Source organism: Peromyscus maniculatus, chromosome 8 (assembly GCF_049852395.1).
Source record: "Peromyscus maniculatus bairdii isolate BWxNUB_F1_BW_parent chromosome 8, HU_Pman_BW_mat_3.1, whole genome shotgun sequence".
Classification (NCBI taxonomy): Eukaryota; Metazoa; Chordata; class Mammalia; order Rodentia; family Cricetidae; genus Peromyscus; species Peromyscus maniculatus.
In genome coordinates, this window is record NC_134859.1 from 108,643,093 (window position 1) to 108,661,648 (window position 18,556).

The 18,556-nt window shown below is 50.6% G+C and overlaps 2 protein-coding genes across 4 annotated transcripts; both read right to left on the reverse strand.

Moving 5' to 3' along the window:
• Positions 1-5,259: 5,259 nt before the first annotated feature.
• Positions 5,260-12,907, reverse strand: Pycr1 (pyrroline-5-carboxylate reductase 1). Of its 3 annotated transcripts, none has more exons than XM_016006195.3 (8): positions 12,077-12,907; positions 9,421-9,549; positions 9,155-9,225; positions 8,338-8,517; positions 7,885-8,106; positions 7,655-7,747; positions 7,328-7,491; positions 5,260-6,329 (listed from the first exon to the last, which is right to left on the reverse strand). In XM_016006195.3, the coding sequence occupies exons 2-8, from the start codon at positions 9,485-9,487 to the stop codon at positions 6,170-6,172; spliced, it is 957 nt and encodes a 318-aa protein (XP_015861681.1). In that variant the 5' UTR covers positions 9,488-9,549; positions 12,077-12,907; the 3' UTR covers positions 5,260-6,169. The 3 variants fall into 3 exon arrangements, with proteins under 3 accessions (XP_015861681.1, XP_015861683.1, XP_015861682.1); XM_016006197.3 differs by lacking the exon at positions 12,077-12,907 and adding an exon at positions 9,938-10,030; XM_016006196.3 differs by lacking the exon at positions 12,077-12,907 and adding an exon at positions 9,820-9,990.
• A 192-nt stretch (positions 12,908-13,099) lies between these two features.
• Myadml2 (myeloid associated differentiation marker like 2) lies at positions 13,100-14,534 on the reverse strand. The gene has a single exon (XM_016006198.3). It carries the CDS (start codon positions 14,032-14,034, stop codon positions 13,111-13,113), a length of 924 nt encoding a protein of 307 aa, XP_015861684.1. The 5' UTR covers positions 14,035-14,534; the 3' UTR covers positions 13,100-13,110.
• Between the last annotated feature and the right edge of the window lie 4,022 nt (positions 14,535-18,556).

Consider the following 18,556-nt stretch of genomic DNA (forward strand, 5'->3'; position numbering starts at 1 on the left):
TCACATGATGTTTGGTCACGTGGGTTCCATTCATGAAGCGGCGACGCGGCTGGCCTAAGCTTAAAGGGAAAGGCGCGGCGACTGCTAGGAGAGCGCGCCCCCAGCACGCCTGCGCAGCCCCGCGCCGTCGTCCTTGGCAACCCGCCGCGCCCAGGCGATGTCTCGCGGGACTAGTCCCGGCGCTCACCCGGTCGACCGTGCCCCTGCCGGGTCAGGTTCTGAGTGTATTTGCTTTTTTCGCGGACCTGGACCCTGATGGATGAAGCTCCCTCCAGACCTCCATGCTAACTCAGGCCGAGGTCTACGGGACAGAACCTGCCTGGGTATTTTCGGTTTTGTTTGTTTTGCTTTTGTTTTTTCACTTGGATACAAGGGTTCACTACACAGCTCACGCAGACTGGCTTTGAATTCCGGGCGATACTCCTGCCTCTGCCTCCCGGGAGCTGGAATCGTAGATGAGCGCCACCACGCGGGGCCCTGGTTGCTGTTTTGATGATGTGACATAGTGGTGTAATTTCTTACCCCATTCTGCCGCGATGTCCTCTCATTTCTAATGGGTCAGAGAGCTGAAAAGGACGGGGCTGTTGAAGGGCACAGCCCAGACAGACCCCGGCCCACGTTCCCAAAATGCCCAAGATGGCACCAGGGCTCAGAGGATGCTCACTAGGGACTTCACCTGCAGCTGTGGAGCATCTCTTTGAGTAGTATGCATGCACTGCAATTAAGAGTTGTGCACACGGCGGGGCAGTGGTGGCGCACGCCTTTAATCCCGGCACTCGGGAGGCAGAGGCAGGCGGATCGCTGTGAGTTCGAGGCCAGCCTGGTCTACAGAGTGAGTTCCAGGAAAGGAGCAAAGCTACACAGAGAAACCCTGTCAAAAAAGAGTTGTGCACACACACACACCTTTTCTGACACATCTAAAACTACTTCCAGTGCATTCTGCTGCTACTCTTTCTGTGAGGAAACTTCCCACTGCTGTTGAAAATTCTGAGAATGAAGTGAAAAGAAGGAAAATGGAAGAGATCAAGTTTTCATTTCCAGTTTCAGAACTTTCTCCTTGGCCTTCCCTTCTCAGCTGTAAAGCCAGAAAAGATGACTCATCCTGAAATGCTGGTGACAGGGGAAAAGGGGCGAGCGGGCTGGGGATGGGTTTGTGTGTATTCTTTGTGATTCACTGCCGCCGAGGAAAGGATGAAGGTCTGACCGAAGCTAACCCAGGATCCTCCGTTCTACCAGCTTCCAGGGACTTTTTTTGGAATCCCACACCTCAGTTTATTGTCACCATCTGTCCTGTAGGGATAAAAGTAGTTCTTAACGTTGTATTTCTTTGGGGAGTGTGTAGGGGGTCTGTATTTCTCACTGGGTGTAGCTAGAGTCTCAGAATACAGGGCTAATGTGGACGTTGCATTACTCCTTATGCCCTGAAGGTTTCTGTTATTTATCTTCATCCTTCTTCCCTTTGTGTTTTGTTGTAGCTGTAAGATAGGGTCTCACTCTGTAGCCTAGTCTGGCTTAAGCTCAATGGCAACCCGCTTGCTTCAGCCTCCCAGTGCTGGGATTATAGGCACGAGCTTCCCTGACCTCCTTGTTACTGTCTTTATTTATGAGGGTGAATCCTACACTGTTGCTCAGAGTAGCTTCAAACTCCTAGACTCAAGAGTAACTGGGACTTGCTGGGTGGCGGTGGCACACGCCTTTAATCTCAGCACTTGGGAGGCAGAGGCAGGTAGATCTCTGAGTTTGAGGCCAGCCTGGTCTACAGAGCAAGTTCCAGGACAGCCAGAGCTACACAGAGAAACCCTGTCTTGAAAAAACAAGAAGGAACTGGGACTCCAGGCATGCACCACGATCAGTAATGTTAGGGGTCAAACCCAGGGTATTAGACATGCTAGAGAAATGCTCTATCACTGGACCACACCCTCAACCCAACTCTCAACACACATACACACACACACACACACACACACACACACACACACACACACACACACGAGCAAATACTATGTCAGAGGAGAGGCCTGGTGCATCCTTGTGTGCTGTATCTTCATCCTCATCGCTGAGTGCTGCTGGTTCAAGGGAGCCCCTGAGCCACTCGCCCACCCTGCTCAGAGGGACTGGGAGTGTGAATGTAGTATTGGACTATGACGATACCACCAGCACAAGGGCAATCTGGCAGAACATTCGGGTTCACATCAGGACTTGTTCTTTCATTGCTGTTCCCCGTCCTGGTGCCACCTGCTCAAGTATCCTTAGGAAGTACATGCTATGGAGTCCTGGGTGTCTACTAAAGGGTAGCATTTGCTGGGCTGATCCCCGTGCATGTTACCAAGCCCCTTACATTGTGGTCCTCACAGCATTCAGTCTGGCTTTCATTCACACATTAGTCATCTTTCTGAGTCATCTGGACTAAGGTCTTCCACTTTCAGGGTGTCTTGCTCCCCAGTCCTTTCTCGGCATTCATAGGAAACCTGGTCTTGGGACAGAGTTTGAACATGCACACCCAGGGCCACAGGTGTCTACAGGAAAGAACAGCGATGGACTCTTCTGGAGTCCGTGGTGTGGTGGTGTGGAGCTGCTTCATTGGGGTGGAGAACCCTGGGCTCCGGGGTTAACCCTGAGGCTGGTGCTACATGTCATGGCACTCATCCCAAGGGTGCCATGGAGAGGGGAACACCCCAGGAGGTGACCCAATCTCCAGAATCTTCCTCAGAACCGACAGGGTCCTGACATCTATAGAACAGTGATTAATGTGCCTTTATTCATGGAGGGGTGCTGAGGGAAAGTAGAATCCATATTGAAACAAGACCTCAGGAGCATATGTGGATCTAACTGGGGCCTGCCGTTGGTGAGGGGCAGAGCTGCCTCACCACAGAAGTCTCACCTCCCCACACAGGCTTGGGACACTTGTCCCTGGGAATAGTGGTGGAGAATAGAGGAGCTGGGGTCTTAGAGAGCGTAGAGGTTTAGTAGGCTCCTTGCATGAGTCTTGCAGACAGGGCTCTCTTTTGCAGAGTGGTACTTTCCAGGCCACCCGTCTGCCACACAGCATCAGTACAACCAGCGCTCAGGCAGTGGCTCGAACCTTCTGGTCCCCCATGCCTCTGGCGCTGTTTCTTACCACAGCTGGAGTATGTCTTCCAACCCTCTCAACCCTCTCAACCAGCCTTGGTTCTGAACTGTTCATGGGAGACTAGGAGAGAGATCCTGATGTGAAGCCTCCGAAGACCTCTTCCCTCTGACCTGCTCTCTCTCTGCTGCACAGGAAGCTTCTGCCTCACCTGTGCTCTTTCTTCTGCACCATCAACTCTCGGGCTCCCTGAAGGCTTGTCTACATAACCTTTTGAGGTGGGGACCTCATCTTCCCTTCTCCATGCTCAGTGACTTCTAACTAAAGAAACATCAGACCATAAAAAGGTCTGTTGTGCTGGGTGGTGGCACACACCTTTAACCTCAGCACTCGGGAGGCAGAGGCAGGCAGATCTCTGTGAGTTCGAGGCCAGCCTGGTCTACAGAGTGAGTTCCAGGACAGCCAGGGATACAGAGAAACCCTGTCTCGAAAAACCAATATATATATATATATATATATATATATATATATATATATATATGTGTGTGTGTGTGTGTGTATGTATATGTATATATGTATGTATACATACATATATATACATATATATGTATATATATTTTTTCAATTTTTTATGAGCATGAATGTTTGCCCACATATATGTATGTGCACCTCATGTGTACCTGGTGCCCTTGGAGGCCAGTAATGGACATTGAGTACTGTGGAACTGGAGTTAAAAATAGTTGTGAGCTTCATGTAGGTGCTGGGAACTGAACTCAGATCCTCTGAAGGATGAATGCCACTGCCCTCTACCCTGTCCTCTGGGACTTGTAGAGGAGGACACTCCAGGAGGTGACCCAGACTTCCTCTTATCTGCTGAGTCATCTCTCTATCCCTAAAATGCTGTTCTTAACATCAAAGTCTACTAATTTATTATTTATTTATTTATTTTTGGTTTTTCAAGACAGGGTTTCTCTGTGCAGCCCTGGCTGTCCTGGAACTCAATCTATAGACCAGGCTGGCCTCGAACTCACAGAGATCTGCCTGCCTCTGCCTCCCAAGTGCTGAATTTAAAGGTGTGTGCCACCACCACCCAGCCAAAAGTCTACTAATTTAGATGTGTTTTTGTTCGCTTGTTCGTTCAGTAATTCAAACATTAATCTGGTATGAAAATACTTAGGCTGGGCAGTGGTGGCGCACACCTTTAATCCCAGCACTCGGGAGGCAGAGGCAGGCAGATCTCTGTGAGTACGAGGCCAGCGTGGTCTACAGAGGGAGTTTCAGGACAGACTCCAAAGCTACACAAAGAAACTGTCTCGAAAAGAAAAAAGAAAAAGAAAATACTTAGAATGTCTACCTTCCCTGTAGCATAGTCAAGGGAACACACACACACACACACACAGTGTCAGCCCTCATATATCAGCTTTTGGAATTGTAGCAGCAACAGGTTTTTGTTTTATTTTGGAGACAGGGTTTTTCTGTGTAGCCCTGGCTGTCCTGGAACTTGCTCTGTAGATTTGGCTGCCTCAAACTCAGAGATCTACCTATCTGTGCCTTCTGAGTGATGAGATTAGATTAAAGGTGTGCGCCGCTGCCGCTGCCACCACCACCGGGCATTTTTTTCTGTTCCCTGCCCTCCCCCCGCCCTCCGAGATAGGTTTCCCTATGTAGCAGCCCTGACTGTCCTGGAACTTGCTTTGTAGACCAGGCTACCCTTGAACTCACAGAGATCTGCCTGCCTCTGCCTCCCAAGTGTTTCACTGAAAGCTTCTAATCCCAGTACTCAGAAGGCAGCGGCTCCTTACTGTTTCTATGCATATGTCTGTCACTTTGATTCTATCCCATCTGGAAAATTCTGATACTTCCCTCAAAGGTTTTTCTCCTCACCAGGAACTTGGCCTTGCACAGCCTGGATCCACCAGCAAGACATCTCCCCCTAGCAAGCTACAGGGATGGGGCAGAAGAGGTTGGTGCCCCTCACCAACACTGTGCCAAGCCCTGTTAGGGTGCCAGCCTTCAGGCCAGTTTGTTATGATAGAGGCAATGAAGCTGTGTAGCCCTCTGCTCTATGGGGGACCTTCAGCCTGGCCATAGCCAGCTTGATGGGACCTGTGTTACTGGCTCCTCCCTCAGTATTATGCTCCCCTGTCCAAGCAAGCTTCTCTCCACAGGTGACAAATAGGTAAATGGGAACATCTGGGAATTTTTTTTTATTCAACTGAAAGGATAGGAAGAGAAGTAACAGTATTTGGTGAGTTAGTTCAGGAACAAGCTAAGGTTTCATGAGCTACCTGAGAAGTCCCTTTTCCAAATGCCTAGTGAGATCCTTGGTAGAAGATGAAGTCTCTAGAAGGAGGTACAGGATGTCTGGGACTAGGTGGTCTTCACAGAGAAAGGACAGGCAACCACGTGTGAGTAGATCACAGAAAGGGGTCCCCCCAAAGCTGGCTGGCCTTGGAGCTAGGGAGGATGAAGACACCATAGGCCTAAGCTCCAGAGGGAGCGGTAGAGGTCCCTGGTTGTAAGTGATCTTCCCTTTCCTGGCTGACCCGGCTATGGGCAAGGGCCTGCTATGGGGATATTCTGTGTGGTTTTGAGCTAGAGAGCCCAGAGCAGAAACTTCAGACAAGGAGAGAAGAAAGTGAAGAATTGAGTCAGCCAGGTGGTGTGCACTTGAGGGGGCTGACATGATAGCATACCCTGAGCCGAGGAAGTTTGAGTCTTGTCTAGGCAACATATCAAGCCACCATCTTAAAAGAAAAAAGGAGCCTGGCATGTTGACACTCACCTATAATCCCAGAATTTGGGAAACTAGAGTGGAGGGTTAAGAGTTCAAAGGTAACTTGGACTACATAGCAAAACCCTGCTTAAACAACAACAACAAAGAAAAACAACAACAACAAAAAAAACTGAGTTCAAGGCCAGCCTGTTCTACAGAGCGAGTTCTAAGCCAGGACTACACAGAGAAACCCTGTCTCAAAAGAGATAGATAGATAGATAGATAGATAGATAGATAGATAGATAGATAGATAGATAGATAGATAGATGATAGATAGATAGATGGGGGGGGGTGAGCAGAGAGCATGAGGAAGATGGGCAGATGAATCATTCCTTGCCTGCTGGGGCCAGGCTGCAGGGCAGTGGCTTGATATGGCCAGAAGACAGGGAGGCCCCAGCAGAGGAGTCCAGTTTCACCTTGTCCAGGACAGTCTTTTTGATGGCAGCAGGAGAGACAGTTTCCTGATCAGCCATGGTCTGCAGCTCCCTGGAAAAGCAATGAGACACTAGGTCTGAGTTTCTCCTTCTCCCAGAACCCACAGTTCCAACAGCAGCTATGGTGGGCAGTGCTATACCAGCACCCCATCTCTGGGCCTTTACACCTGTAGTCCTCCTGCCTTTTTTTTCCCCCCCGATACAGGGTTCTCTGTGTAGTTTTGGTGCCTGTTCTGGATCTCACTCTGTAGACCAGGCTGGCCACCTGGCTCTGCCTCCCGAGTGCTGGGATCACAGGTGTGCGCCACCACCACCCAGCCCCCCTGTCTAATACAGCAGCACAGCCACTTCTCACACCATTTAGAGTGACTCAGGGTCACCCTGGCTACAATATCAACCACATCAAGATGGCTCAGCACTCCTAACCCTGAACTCTTCACTGCCCAGCTTGTGGCAGGATCTTGCTTCTCCTGTTTCCTTTATGGGCCATGCTAGGTGGCTAGGTCCCATGTCCAAGCCTTGCCGTGGCCCTTGGACTTCTCTAGGCATTTGTGCTAGAGGGTGGGCACTGGCAAGAAAGATACTGTTGGCTTACTCTGTGGACATGAGGCCGGGACAGTGATTCCCAGCCTCGGCTTTGCCTTACAACAACTGAGGGAACCTAGGCATGTTTCATTCAACTCTCATCAGGCTATCTTGCTGACAACATGCTGACTAGCCTAGCTAACTCACTTAACTTGGGAAAGGTCACCAAGAAGGTGCTGGACCAGCACCCAAAACTGCCAGCCACCATTCTAGCCTGGCTCCATGGCTGTGATGGTGAAACTGAGTGGAGGCTGTATTGCAGGACCAGAGAAGGTCTACAGAACAGTGGAAGGGAGCTAGAGGCATTGCATATTGTGACCCAAGGAACCTTGAAACTTCTACAATCATGCTCAGGGCCAGGACAGGGCTCAATGGCATCTGCTAAGTGAATAACTGCACTGAAGCCTCTGAAGCCGGGATTCTGTAGGAAGTAGGTGGCTGGGGAGTGGGGACAGCAGGACCTACCGAGTGCGGATGCAGGAGGCCTCCACAGCATTGATAAGCAGTGAGCGAAAGCCCCCACTCTCCAGCACATGCAAGGCATGGATGGTGGCCCCACCAGGAGAGCAGACATTGTCCTTGAGCTGGCCTGGATGCTGTTCTGAGTCTAGTAGCATCTTAGCTGCCCCCTGTGACAAGAAAGAGGAACTGATGGCAGTAGGGCACCTAATTACCTGCTCTACAGAGTCCCCAGCCACCAAAGTACCTGCTGACTCCCCACTCACATGTCCCCAGGACACCAATTTTGGTTTTAGCAAGGAACAGCTCCCACAAGTATCTCAAAACACTGACCAGGAGGGCCTGGGCCCCCAGGCGGACAGCCAGGCGTCTTGGAAGCCCCATTTTCACACCACCATCAGCAAGAGCATCCAGGGCTGTGAAAGCCTGTGGGGAGAATGCATTCTCAGCCACTGTCCTACCCTCTTCTCTGGGACCCAGAGTAGAGGGCAGCAGAAGCAGGTGCACAGAGGCCCCGGGAACTGCCCATTAACCTGACCACCACCCGCTGCTCCAGGTCTCACATAGGCAGGGCCGCTGCCACTGAGCCCCGTGACAGCGTCAATCAGATCTTCCTCGACCTCTGTGCAGAAGCCCACACTGCACATGAGCTGCTCCACGAGTCTGCCATCCTCCACCTGAGCGTGAGTGCCTGTGGCGTACACAGTCACGCCCTCCCGCACTACGACCGGGGTGTTGGTCATACAGCGGATGACTTTGGGAGCTGGCTGGAATGTTGTCAGCTTCTGGAAAAGAAACCAGCTCTGTCACTCTGGCCTTGGCCATTTGTCCTCACCCCAGGCATGGAAGAGAGTGTGGACCTGCTTGCTTCCCCAACTGAGCACTTCCTGGGTTCTTGCTGTGGGCTGGGCTGTTATACCCAGGTAAAGAAGCCTGACACCCAGAGCAGAGCCCCCGACCACATCTTCACTCCCCCATCTCTCCGAAGCCCTATGGATCTGGCCCATGTCACCCACCTTTTCAATGGAGTTGATGGTGACACCCGCTGCACAGGACACCACAATGTGTCTGTCTTCAATGTTGGCACCAATTTCATCCAGGATGAAGGGGATGATGTGTGGCTTCACAGCCAGGAAGAGCACATCACTGTGGCGCACCGTCTCTTTGTTATGAGATGTCAGGTTCACCCCTATCCTCTGCAGGAGTGCAAGGGCACTCAGCTTGCCTCATGGACCGTCTGCCCACAAAGCTGAGAGCCTCGTGTGCAGAGAAGCCCAAAGGCTGCTGGGCTGTGGTGCAGGCTGGGTTGGGAGTCAAAACCCACTCACCTGTCCTTACCTAGAAATGGAAAGAGCACTATGCCCTGGAATGTGCCCCTTGGGAACAGAAAAGGGACATCACAGCCTTCTAAACCACAGCCCAGCTCATCCCACCTGAGGGTGTCATGGCTGCAGTCTCTGCAGCTGCCTGCCTTCTGGAGGCGGATGGTGGTCTCAAGCTGGGAGCCTGACCCCCGCATCTTTGCCCGAAATCCCGACTGAGCCATAGCAAACAGGAGTTGTAGTTACCACCACCCCTGGCCCACTGTCTGGGCTCAATGCTGCCTAGCCGTCCAGAGGGCTCCTTTAACTCCCATCTAGGTAATCCCATTCCAGACTAACACCCTCTGCTACCAGCTGTATTCATGACAGGCCAGGGAGGCGGGATCCTCATGGCAGGTTTGCTTGCCCACTGGAGTAGGGCTACAGTACAGCTGCTCTCCACCCTGGCCCTCAGTCGGGTGTGATGCACACTTAACCCTAGACTTCCTATCTGCTTCCACCTGGCACCTACCCGGAGGGCAGAGACCGTGGCTTGGTCCATGTCCGGGGAGCTGGCCATTATCTTGTGAGCAGCCAGAACACCTGCAAGGGACAGAGTTCCTCCCTCAAAACTAGTTCGAGCCTCTCTGCCCCACATTGCTAGGAAGGAGAGAAACACTCCTCACCCCCTTTAGGACAGCAACTCCAAACATATGGCAGCTGCCATTTCCCAAAGGACTGAGGCCACTAACCCAGACACTCTGTGTTAGCACCCTCCCCGGCCCTAGAGGAATCTACCTGCTGCTGTGAAGCCCTTGGCTAGGGCAAAAGCCAGCTGGCCCGCCCCGATGAAACCCACGCTCATGTCCGGAGGTCCAGCACCCACGGCCTTCACAGCTAGCGCCGGCTCTGCAGGGCAGCTGCAAACTGGACCAACAGAATGGGAAGCAAGAGATTGGGTGGGTAGTACCGGGTCTGGCCGCTCCTGGCAGCCAGCTGCTCCCCCACCCCCATACCCGCCTGCCTAATTTCTATGTTGCTCCTCGGCTAGCCGGGCTGAGAAGTTGTCCCAGTTCCCCAACACCCCAAAACACAACCACCTGCTGCCCAGAACCAGGATGCCTGGCCTCTGAAAAGGGCTCAGGGAGCCGCAAGGGAAGCGACTGGTTGTAAGGAAGGGCTCGGAATCAAGAGTACCCTCAACATCCAAGTGCCCCGTCCGCCTTCAGCTTGGGTCCCAGTCCTATCTCTGAAGCCTTCATTACAGAAGTCCCATCCCCGGAGCCGGCAGTCCCACAACGCCCAGAGTAGCTACCTGGGCTCAGCGACACCCGCGAGGGCCCAGCCCTCTGCCTCTGCCACGCGGCACCCACGCCCACCGGCCCCGCCCCCACTCCACTTCAGCCAATGCACGGTGCGGCGTCCGGAAACTAGCCAATCTACAGCTGCAACTGGAACCTTTTCATTGCATCATCCACGGGGCCAGGACAGACACGCCCCTCCGCTCCCTCCCAGAGGTGGACAAATCAGTACCTCCAAAGCCACGAATCCGCCCCTCTTATCTGTGGTCTCATTGCAAGTGTTCGTTTGAAAGCTAGGCACCTTCTGCAGCCACAGGCCCACTACTTCCCGAGCCTCCTCCATCCTGCAGTGCCCCAGTTCTCTAACCATGGGTTTTAGGGATAATGGGCTCTGGGCATCCACAACCCCCAGAGGTGCTCAGGGCCTATCTGCTGGTCTCGAAGCTACAGAGCAGTCTGTGGTCCCCCAGACTCACTCTACCAAAGCACGCATGATTCCAGCGCCTGTCTCTCCCACTCCCATCAGAGGTTGCTTGCTTATGTTTTTCCCGTCGTGGTTAAAGAAGCTGCTTTAGAGAGTAATTTCAAAAACCATTAGGAAGCTTCTAGCCTGCAAGGTTTGGATTTTCGTCCCTTCTCATTAACGACCACCACCCAAACTAGGAGACTACTCCACGGTAATATCTGGACGGCCAATTTGGTACTTACCCTCTAAGAAAAAGGCTGGAACACCTGTGCCAAGTTGACAGCTCAAACCTATGCACAAAACCTAGAAGTTCGGTTTCCCAAACAACTCTCTATTTCAGATACTTTCCAGGGTTGGAGAGATGGCTCAGCACTTAAGAGCGTTTGTTGCTCTGGCAGAGGATCTGGATTCTGTTCCCAGCACCCACATGGCAACTAACACTACCCAGAACTCCTTTTCTGGGGGGATGCTTTCCTCCAAATGATACTAAGCAACATCCCTAAAACCAAAGAAAGACACTCTTGTAGTCTAGGGAGCCCCAGAAACCTTTCTCCCATTTTCCTCTTGAGTCTTCCCCCAGGACCTCTGAAATTTAGGTTGGATATGATGCTGGGAGCAGAAGGCCACTGAACAACAAGAACACCGAGGACTTAGAGACAGATGCACTAAGATGGACTTAGTTTCAGAGTTTTAGCTAGTAAAAGAATGAAAGGGACCCCCCCAAAAACAGTCAACCGTGGTGAGGTATCACAAGCCTGCAATCCCAGCACTAGGGAAGCTGAGGCAAGGGGATGTCCAGAGGGAGGCCAGCTGGGACTACATTGTGAAACCCTGTCTCAAAGGGGAAAAAAAGAAAAACAAAGGGGAGGCAGTTGTTAAGTTGTTCGGCTCAGTGGGAAAAGAGCTTGCTTTGAAAGCCTAACAACCTGACCTCCTGAGTTGGTTCTTCTGAACACATATAAGGTAGAAGAACTAAGTCCACACAGTTTTCTTGTGACCTCCTCACATGCACTGTGCTGTCCCCCATCACACATGTATCATACATGTATAATACTAATAAATAAGAGAGAAAAGAAAAAGAAACATCAGGGTCCCTCTCTAGACAGGATGTGTGTGCCTGACATATTCCTTTTTTGCTTTGTTCCCTGAAGATGTGGCCTTTTGATGTTCAAAACTTTCATCGTTCAGGGCACCTGCAGACCCAGAAGCTACCTACGCCTACCCATCCAAGTAAACAACATTGGTCCCAACCCAGTTTTTGACTGACCCAAGTGTTCCTTCTCCAGCTAGCCAGCAAGCACCACACAGTACCACGCAAGGCCTGGCTCATGGCCCAGAGCCTAAATGTTGTCAGTTCCACTGCCCAGAGGGCAGCAGCCTCTCTCCCTGTGATCTGGGCCCTGAAGACCTCAGTGTGGGGCTTTGGATGCCTTTAGGAGCAAAGAGAATGAGCCAAAATTTACCTTTCTTTTCTGCATTCTGCCTTTTGAGCCACCCTGACCTGCTACATTTTCAGAAGGCCCAGACAAGGCCAAGCCTTGTCCTTATCCCAGGATCCAGGGTACCCCCAAGGACACATCCTCCCTCCAATGACCTGGTTTAGACCTTTTCTCAGAGCACGCAATGAGAAGGTAGCTTGTCTGGGTATTCATCAAAGGTAGCAGGCCAGGTGTAAATGAACATTCACCTTTTATTTCCTGCTGGAAGACCTGGGGGACAGTCAGTTAATGGGCTGAAGGGCTTCCCAAGGTTAGTACAGTCTGGGCTCTTGCATAGGAGAAGCTGAATTGAAAGTGGAGGAGGAGGATGCCAACAAGTCCTAGTGTTCAGGAGCAACTGGCTAACAATATGCTTGAGTGGAGGCCCAGTGACCAGACTCCACGGCCAGTGGCTACCCCAAGATGGCTCTTCACTGTGAGTCAATGCTGCCAACCAAGCCAGCCTGCCAGAACCCATGGCAGGTACTGCAGAAGCGTCTGGGTCAGTCTGTGTCGGGTGTCTGGGCAAAAGCTCCATCACTGTCATGAGACCTCTTCTTTTCACGGTGATTCTAGTGTTGACCTTTGACACGAGGCCACCTGAGAACCACAGCACAGTCTTTTCTCTGTTTCAAGAGCTTGAGACCACTGGGATACTCCCAGACACAGAAGAGGTCCATCCTAGTCACCAGGTTTCTCTACAGACAGTCACAACCATCCCAAGAGAGACTCCTTTCAGGAGGAGGTTCCGGCCCCAGCATTCTTTCCACTGGCCCGACCCTGGTGTTCGTGGCTTGTTTTTCACCCATTTCAACCTCAGGAAATTGACCGATTTCTAACTGATATTACCCCAGCTAAATGCTATCTCAAGATATCAATACTGGCCCACCTCTGAAGTTCATCTGGCTTCACTATTACCATCTGCAAAATGAATTACAGCAGCATCTGCTCCAAAAAGTTTCCGTTTGGTACAGCGACTAGCACTGAGCCTAAGGCTGGCCAGGAAACTGAGAAACAGAGACGAAAAGACGGAGACAGACAGGAAGAGTGGGAGCCCAAAAGCCACCCTCCTCCCTGCCCAGGGCCTCCTGCCCCTGTCCTTCCTCTTTGCCTCTCCTATTGCTGCCCGATGTCCAAGAGCAGACTTGCCTGAGCCCCCAACCTCCCTCGTTTCCACATGTCTTCGCTCACATTGGTCAGCTTTAGGTGCTCTCAGCCAGAGAGAGGAGACGGATGGGTCAGGCTACAAGGTAGGCACGAAACGGATCCTCTGGGAGTAGGCGAGGTCGACGATGTAAAGGAGCAGGTTGACGTAGGTGAAAATAGCTACCACCAACTGGCTGTCCCAGGGGCAGCTGCCTCGGCGGCAGTCAGGGGGCCGTGCTGGCTCTCCGTACTTGGGGTCGAAGCAGAAGACCGGCCAGATGACTGCGGCACTGAGGTACAGGAGCACAGCCAGGAAGGTGTACACTACCACTAGGCGGTCAAATGGGCACCCCAGGCCCCCTGTGTGTCCCATCACACTCAGGGCCACCACGGCCACTGTGGCCATGAAGCACAGGCTGTAGACAGCCACGCACCACTGTGTGGCCATGTAGCGCCCATAGCGACTGTCATGAACGAGTGCCCCGAAGATGATGCAGGCCACAAAGGCCTGGACGATCTTAAGGAGTCCGGACACCGTCGCCATGTAGCTGGCTACCTGACCTGGCCGTGCCCGTGTCAGGGCCACCTCAGCAGCGTAGGCCAGGAAGAGGAGTCCTGCGAAGACGCTGGCTGCCAGGCGGAAGTTTCTGGCCATGCATCCGGCAGGCTCAGGTGGGCACTCCAGCCGGGTGAAGTACAGAGGGTAGATGACGGCGGCCGTGGCACACAGCAGAGTTGCCAGCATGGCAAAGGCTGCTGTGAAGTTGCCCCAGGAAAGGCGCAGGCAGCTGTGGAGCCTCGTGAACTCACAGGCCACCACCAGCACTGAGAAGGCAAAACAGAAGCCCCAAGCAGCCATGCAGAAAGTGCCCTGGACACCCCCAAAACCACCACGGTGAGCAACCAAACTGAAGGTGGTACAGCCGAAGGCCAGCTGCAGCACTCGGGCTGTACCTACCGGGGAGGTCACAGCGCCTAAGTGCAGGTATGCGCCCCCTGGGGGCTCCATGGTGCTGCCCATCAGGCTCTCTACCTCCCAGCCTCACAAGTGCCCAGCTGCCCTGGGGGTCTGGCCAGCTGAGAGACCTCTGTCCTCTGCGGCAACGGCGAGTGCTGGCAGTCTGCAGTGGCAGTGTTAACAGTGACATTGCAGCAGAGCAGCCTCTCTGCTGCCTGTGTTGGGAGCCCTCCCCCCCAGCGCTATAAATAAACAGCCTGATCAGAGCCCCGGAATAGCAGCCTGCATGCTGGTTCCCATTCTGGAGGGACATCTGACCCCTGCATCCCACGAAGATTCCCTGACAGGACTATTAGTTAGTCTCTGGATGCTGGACACCCACCTCCTGCCTCTGAAGCACCTGCATCTGTCAGTCCCGGTCAGTATGGTGTGGGGGAGGGGCTGGGTGAGAACAGAGAGCAGGGGCTTTCCCCTGGGAGTCACAGCTAAGCATCAAGCAACCTCTGGGTCCAGCATGCTAAGGGAAGGGCACAGAGAGGTGGAGGAACAGCAGGGACTCTAGAAGGCAGAGGAGGGATTCTTTGATTGTTGTGTTGCAGGCCGGTGTCACCTGGCCCAGCTCAACTCTCCTTTTCTTCTTTCTTCCTTTTTTAGCAGAGCAAAAATAGATTTATTAAGAAAAAAGTGAGAAAGAACTCCTGAGAGTAGGAGAGTCTCCAAAGAAGAAACGCCACGTCAACTCTGCCTTTGCTTTTTCCATTTATTTCTTTATTTTGGAGACGGGGTCTCATGCAGCCCAGGCTAACCTCAAACTCACTAAATAGTTGAGGATGACCTTGAATTTTTTTTTTTTTTGGTTTTTCGAGACAGGTTTTCTCTGTGTAGCTTTGCACCTTTCCTGGAGCTCACTTGGTAGCCCAGGCTGGCCTCGAACTCACAGAGATCCGCCTGGCTCTGCCTCCCGAGTGCTGGGATTTAAGGCGTGCGCCACCACCGCCCAGCTGAATATTTTTATTAAAATAAAAAAATCAGATTTACTTATCTTTATTTTTTTAGTAATTTATTTATTTTTATTTTAAGTGCATTGGTGTTTTGCCTGCATCTATGTCTGTGTGAGAGTGCTGGATTCCCTGGAGCTGGAGTTACAGACATTTGCGAGCTTCCATATAGTTGCTGGGAACTGAACCCAGGTCCTCTGGAAGAGCAGCCAGTGCTCTTAACCACTGAGCCATCTCTCCAGCCTCTTTTATTTTTATTTTATTTATTTATTTTTTTTTGAGACAGGGTTTCTCTGTGTAGCTTTGGAGTCTATCCTACTCTCTCTGTAGACCAGGCTGGCTTCAAACTCACAGAGATCCATCTGCCTCTGCCTCCCAAGTGCTCAGATTAAAGACATGGGCCACCACCACCTGGCCTTCTCCAGCCCCATTTTATTTTATTTTGTGTGTATGAGTGTTTTGCCTGTATGTATGTATGTGCACCACATGCATGAGTAGAGCCTGTGGAAGTGAGAAGATATTGAATCCCCTGGAACTGGAGTTATGGATTGTTGTGAACTACCTACCATGGGGGTGCTGGGAATGGAACCCAGAGATTCTCTGCAAAAGCAACAAGTGCTCTTAACCGCTGAGCCATCTCTGCAGCTGGACCTTGAACAACTCCTTCTCCTCCTCTTCCTCTTCCTCTTCTTCTTCTTGGTCTCTTTGAGACAGGGTCTCTGTATGTAGCTCTGGCTGTCCGTCCTGTAACTCACTATGTAAACCAGGCTGACTTTGAACCTACAGAGATCTGGTGTGCCTCTGCAGTACTGGGAATGAAGGGATATACCACACGCCTGGCTGAGATTTATTTATTTTTCTTTTATGTCTGTGAGTGTTTTGCCTGTCTGTATATATTTGTACCAGGGTTGTGAGCTGCCATGCAGTGCTCTTAACTGCTCCCTCTTTTAAAGCTTTTTCTTTGTGAAAAAAATTATGACTACAGAATTGGTGCCTGTTCAAGTCCAGTCAACAGAGAGAAAGAATATCCAGCCTTTTTACTTAGAATCGATCATGTTACTATCTGCTGAGAGATCTTTATAGGTATCTCTTCAACTTATAAGTGGAAAACATCAAATCTACCAAAGAGTCAAAAACAGAGCGACCATCACCTCTGCACCTTTCACCCAGAATCAAGATTGAGTCTGTTTGTTTTTACAGCTGCCCCAGAACACTGGGCCTCAGCGATTCCAGGCAAACGCTTCCCACAGAACTCAACAGTCCACGGAAGAATTGTTAATGCTTGGTGGTTTGCTTTTAATAATTAATTAATTCTGCTAATATGTCCACAGGCATCTCCTGAGCTCTGTCCCTAGAGAACCCATTCAAAAATTTTTGGACAGAGGGTTGAAGAGATATCTCAACAGTTAAGAACACTGCTTGCTCTTACAGAAGACCGGGGTTTGATTCCTAGCATCCACATGGCTGCTCACAACTTTCTGTAATTCCAGTCCTAGGGATTCCAATGTCCTCTTCTGGCCTCTGCTGACACTAGGCATGTACATGGCAAAACACCCATACATATAAAATACAAAATAGATACATCTATTAAAAGCAAACAAACAAACAAAATGGTTCAGCGGTGCTCAAGTTCCCCACTTAGTCTCAAGATACACTGGGCAGCCTTTTAAGCATGTCTGTCCAGATCTGATCAGGAATCAGGCATTGCGCATGACTACAATGACTCACTGTGCTTCACCCTAGAGTGGGACAATCCCTTATTTTGTACCTTGTGACTACTGTGAGGTATTCACCAGAGGAGACTGCTCAGACATGGGCTTAAGCCAATAGAGAGTCTTTATTGGTTGGACAGCAACTATATAAGTATATGAGTATTCAGGATCCCAGTGTAGCCCTAAGCCTTTCTCAGGGTGAGCTTTTAAGCACAAAAACCATGCTCTGGGTTGACATACTTCAGTTAACAAGAAAAGTCAGCCAGAATCAGAGCTACGGAAGCTAAAAAGCAAGGTTAGTATATTTAGAGACTTTCCCAGAACTGTGGGCTTTGATGGATCAGGCCTTTGTTTTCATTTTCGGCAGGTGGTGCTGTCTGCATGCCAGTCTTACAGTGAGAATGGCACTTCCTTTGTGAAGTCAGTTAAGCAAAGATCTGGGGACAACTAAGGTCTGGGGCCGTTACAGAGACACTGATGTTTTCAAGAGTGCAGGCCAAGGGTTTGATGGACTGTCCTTCAGTGAGTGTGTGCCATAGGACTATTTCCCCATGATTCAATTCCAAACTAAAAGTGTCTAGCAGGAGCTGGGCGGTGGTGGCCCACACCTTTAATCCCAGCACTTGGAAGGCAGAAGCAGGTGGAATTCTGTGAGTTTGAGGCCAGCCTAGCCTACAGAGCTAGTTCTAGGACAGTTAGGGCTATTACACAGAGAAACCCTAAGGAGGGAAGATCATATGTGACTGAATATCTGAATCACAGAGAAGTCGACTGTAAATGGAGTTCCTCCATCCTGCCCCATTCTGCAGGCACCTCCTAGTAATCACTCAAAATAAAAATCCTAATAATTTATTATAAATGCTTGGCCGATGGCTCAGGCTTATTACTAGCTAGCTCTTACATTTAAATTAGCCCGTATTTCCTATCTATGCTTTGCCACATGGTTTGTAGCTTGTTACGTCATTTTCTACACGTCCTGCTTCCTTGGTGGCTGGCTGGCTTGCATCTTCCCCAACTCCACCCTTCCTCTTCCCAGAATTCTCCTAGTCTGGCTCTCACTACTCAATCTCTTACTGCTCAGCTATTGGCCAATCAGCTTTATTATTAACAGTGAGCAAAATCCACAGCAGTCAACCATAAGGATGGATGGGGTATCCTATTTATGTATCCATCTATTGCTCAAACTCCCAGGATTCTTAGCATCATGGACACTTTCCATAGACAGTGTTCTCTGAGAATGGAGACACACTGATCACCAGATATAAGACACTTGTTCATGATATTTCTAAACACACCATGTGTTACTGAGAGTCAGTGTCACTTAAGTCTTCAGGCCTTTTAAAAAAATTATATATATGTATATGTATATATATATATATGTACACACACATATGCATATATATGTATATGAAATTTATTAGAGAGGCTGACAGACTAGGATCCAGCTAGCCCAACAATCACTGTCTACCAATGGAAAGTCTAAGAATCCAGGCTGGATGTCTCAGCTGGTCTTCAGTATATACCAGAATCCTGAAGAAATAATCTCTAAGCCAACTTGCCAGTGAAGAGGGAGGGTAAACAGGCAAGGAGAGTGAGCTTCCTTCCTCTATGTCCTTTATATAGGCTGCCACCAGAAGATATATCCCAGATTAAAGGTGGCTCTTCCCACCGCAAAAGACCTGGATTAAAAGTGGATCTTCCCACTTACAATGATTTAATTAAGAAAAAATTCCCTCACAGGTGTACCTAGCCACTTGAATTTTAGTTAATTCCAGTTGTAGTCAATTTGAAAGCCAAATAGCCATCATCATCATCATCATCATCATCATCATGTGCACGATGTACGTGCAGGCACCTTGGAAGTGAGAAGGGGGC

Bases quoted from the DNA above. Each gene is read 5' to 3' on its own strand.
- Pycr1 (XM_016006195.3), bottom strand. From the start codon at position 9,487: ATGAGCGTGGGTTTCATCGGGGCGGGCCAGCTGGCTTTTGCCCTAGCC. The intron at 7,748-7,884 runs GTGAGACCTGGA...TTCTCCCCACAG, and splicing joins GTGGCAGCGGCCCTGCCTAT to GCTTTCACAGCCCTGGATGC. The intron at 6,330-7,327 runs GTAGGTCCTGCT...TTGCTTTTCCAG, and splicing joins GCCTCCTGCATCCGCACTCG to GGAGCTGCAGACCATGGCTG.
- Myadml2 (XM_016006198.3), bottom strand. From the start codon at position 14,034: ATGGGCAGCACCATGGAGCCCCCAGGGGGCGCATACCTGCACTTAGGC.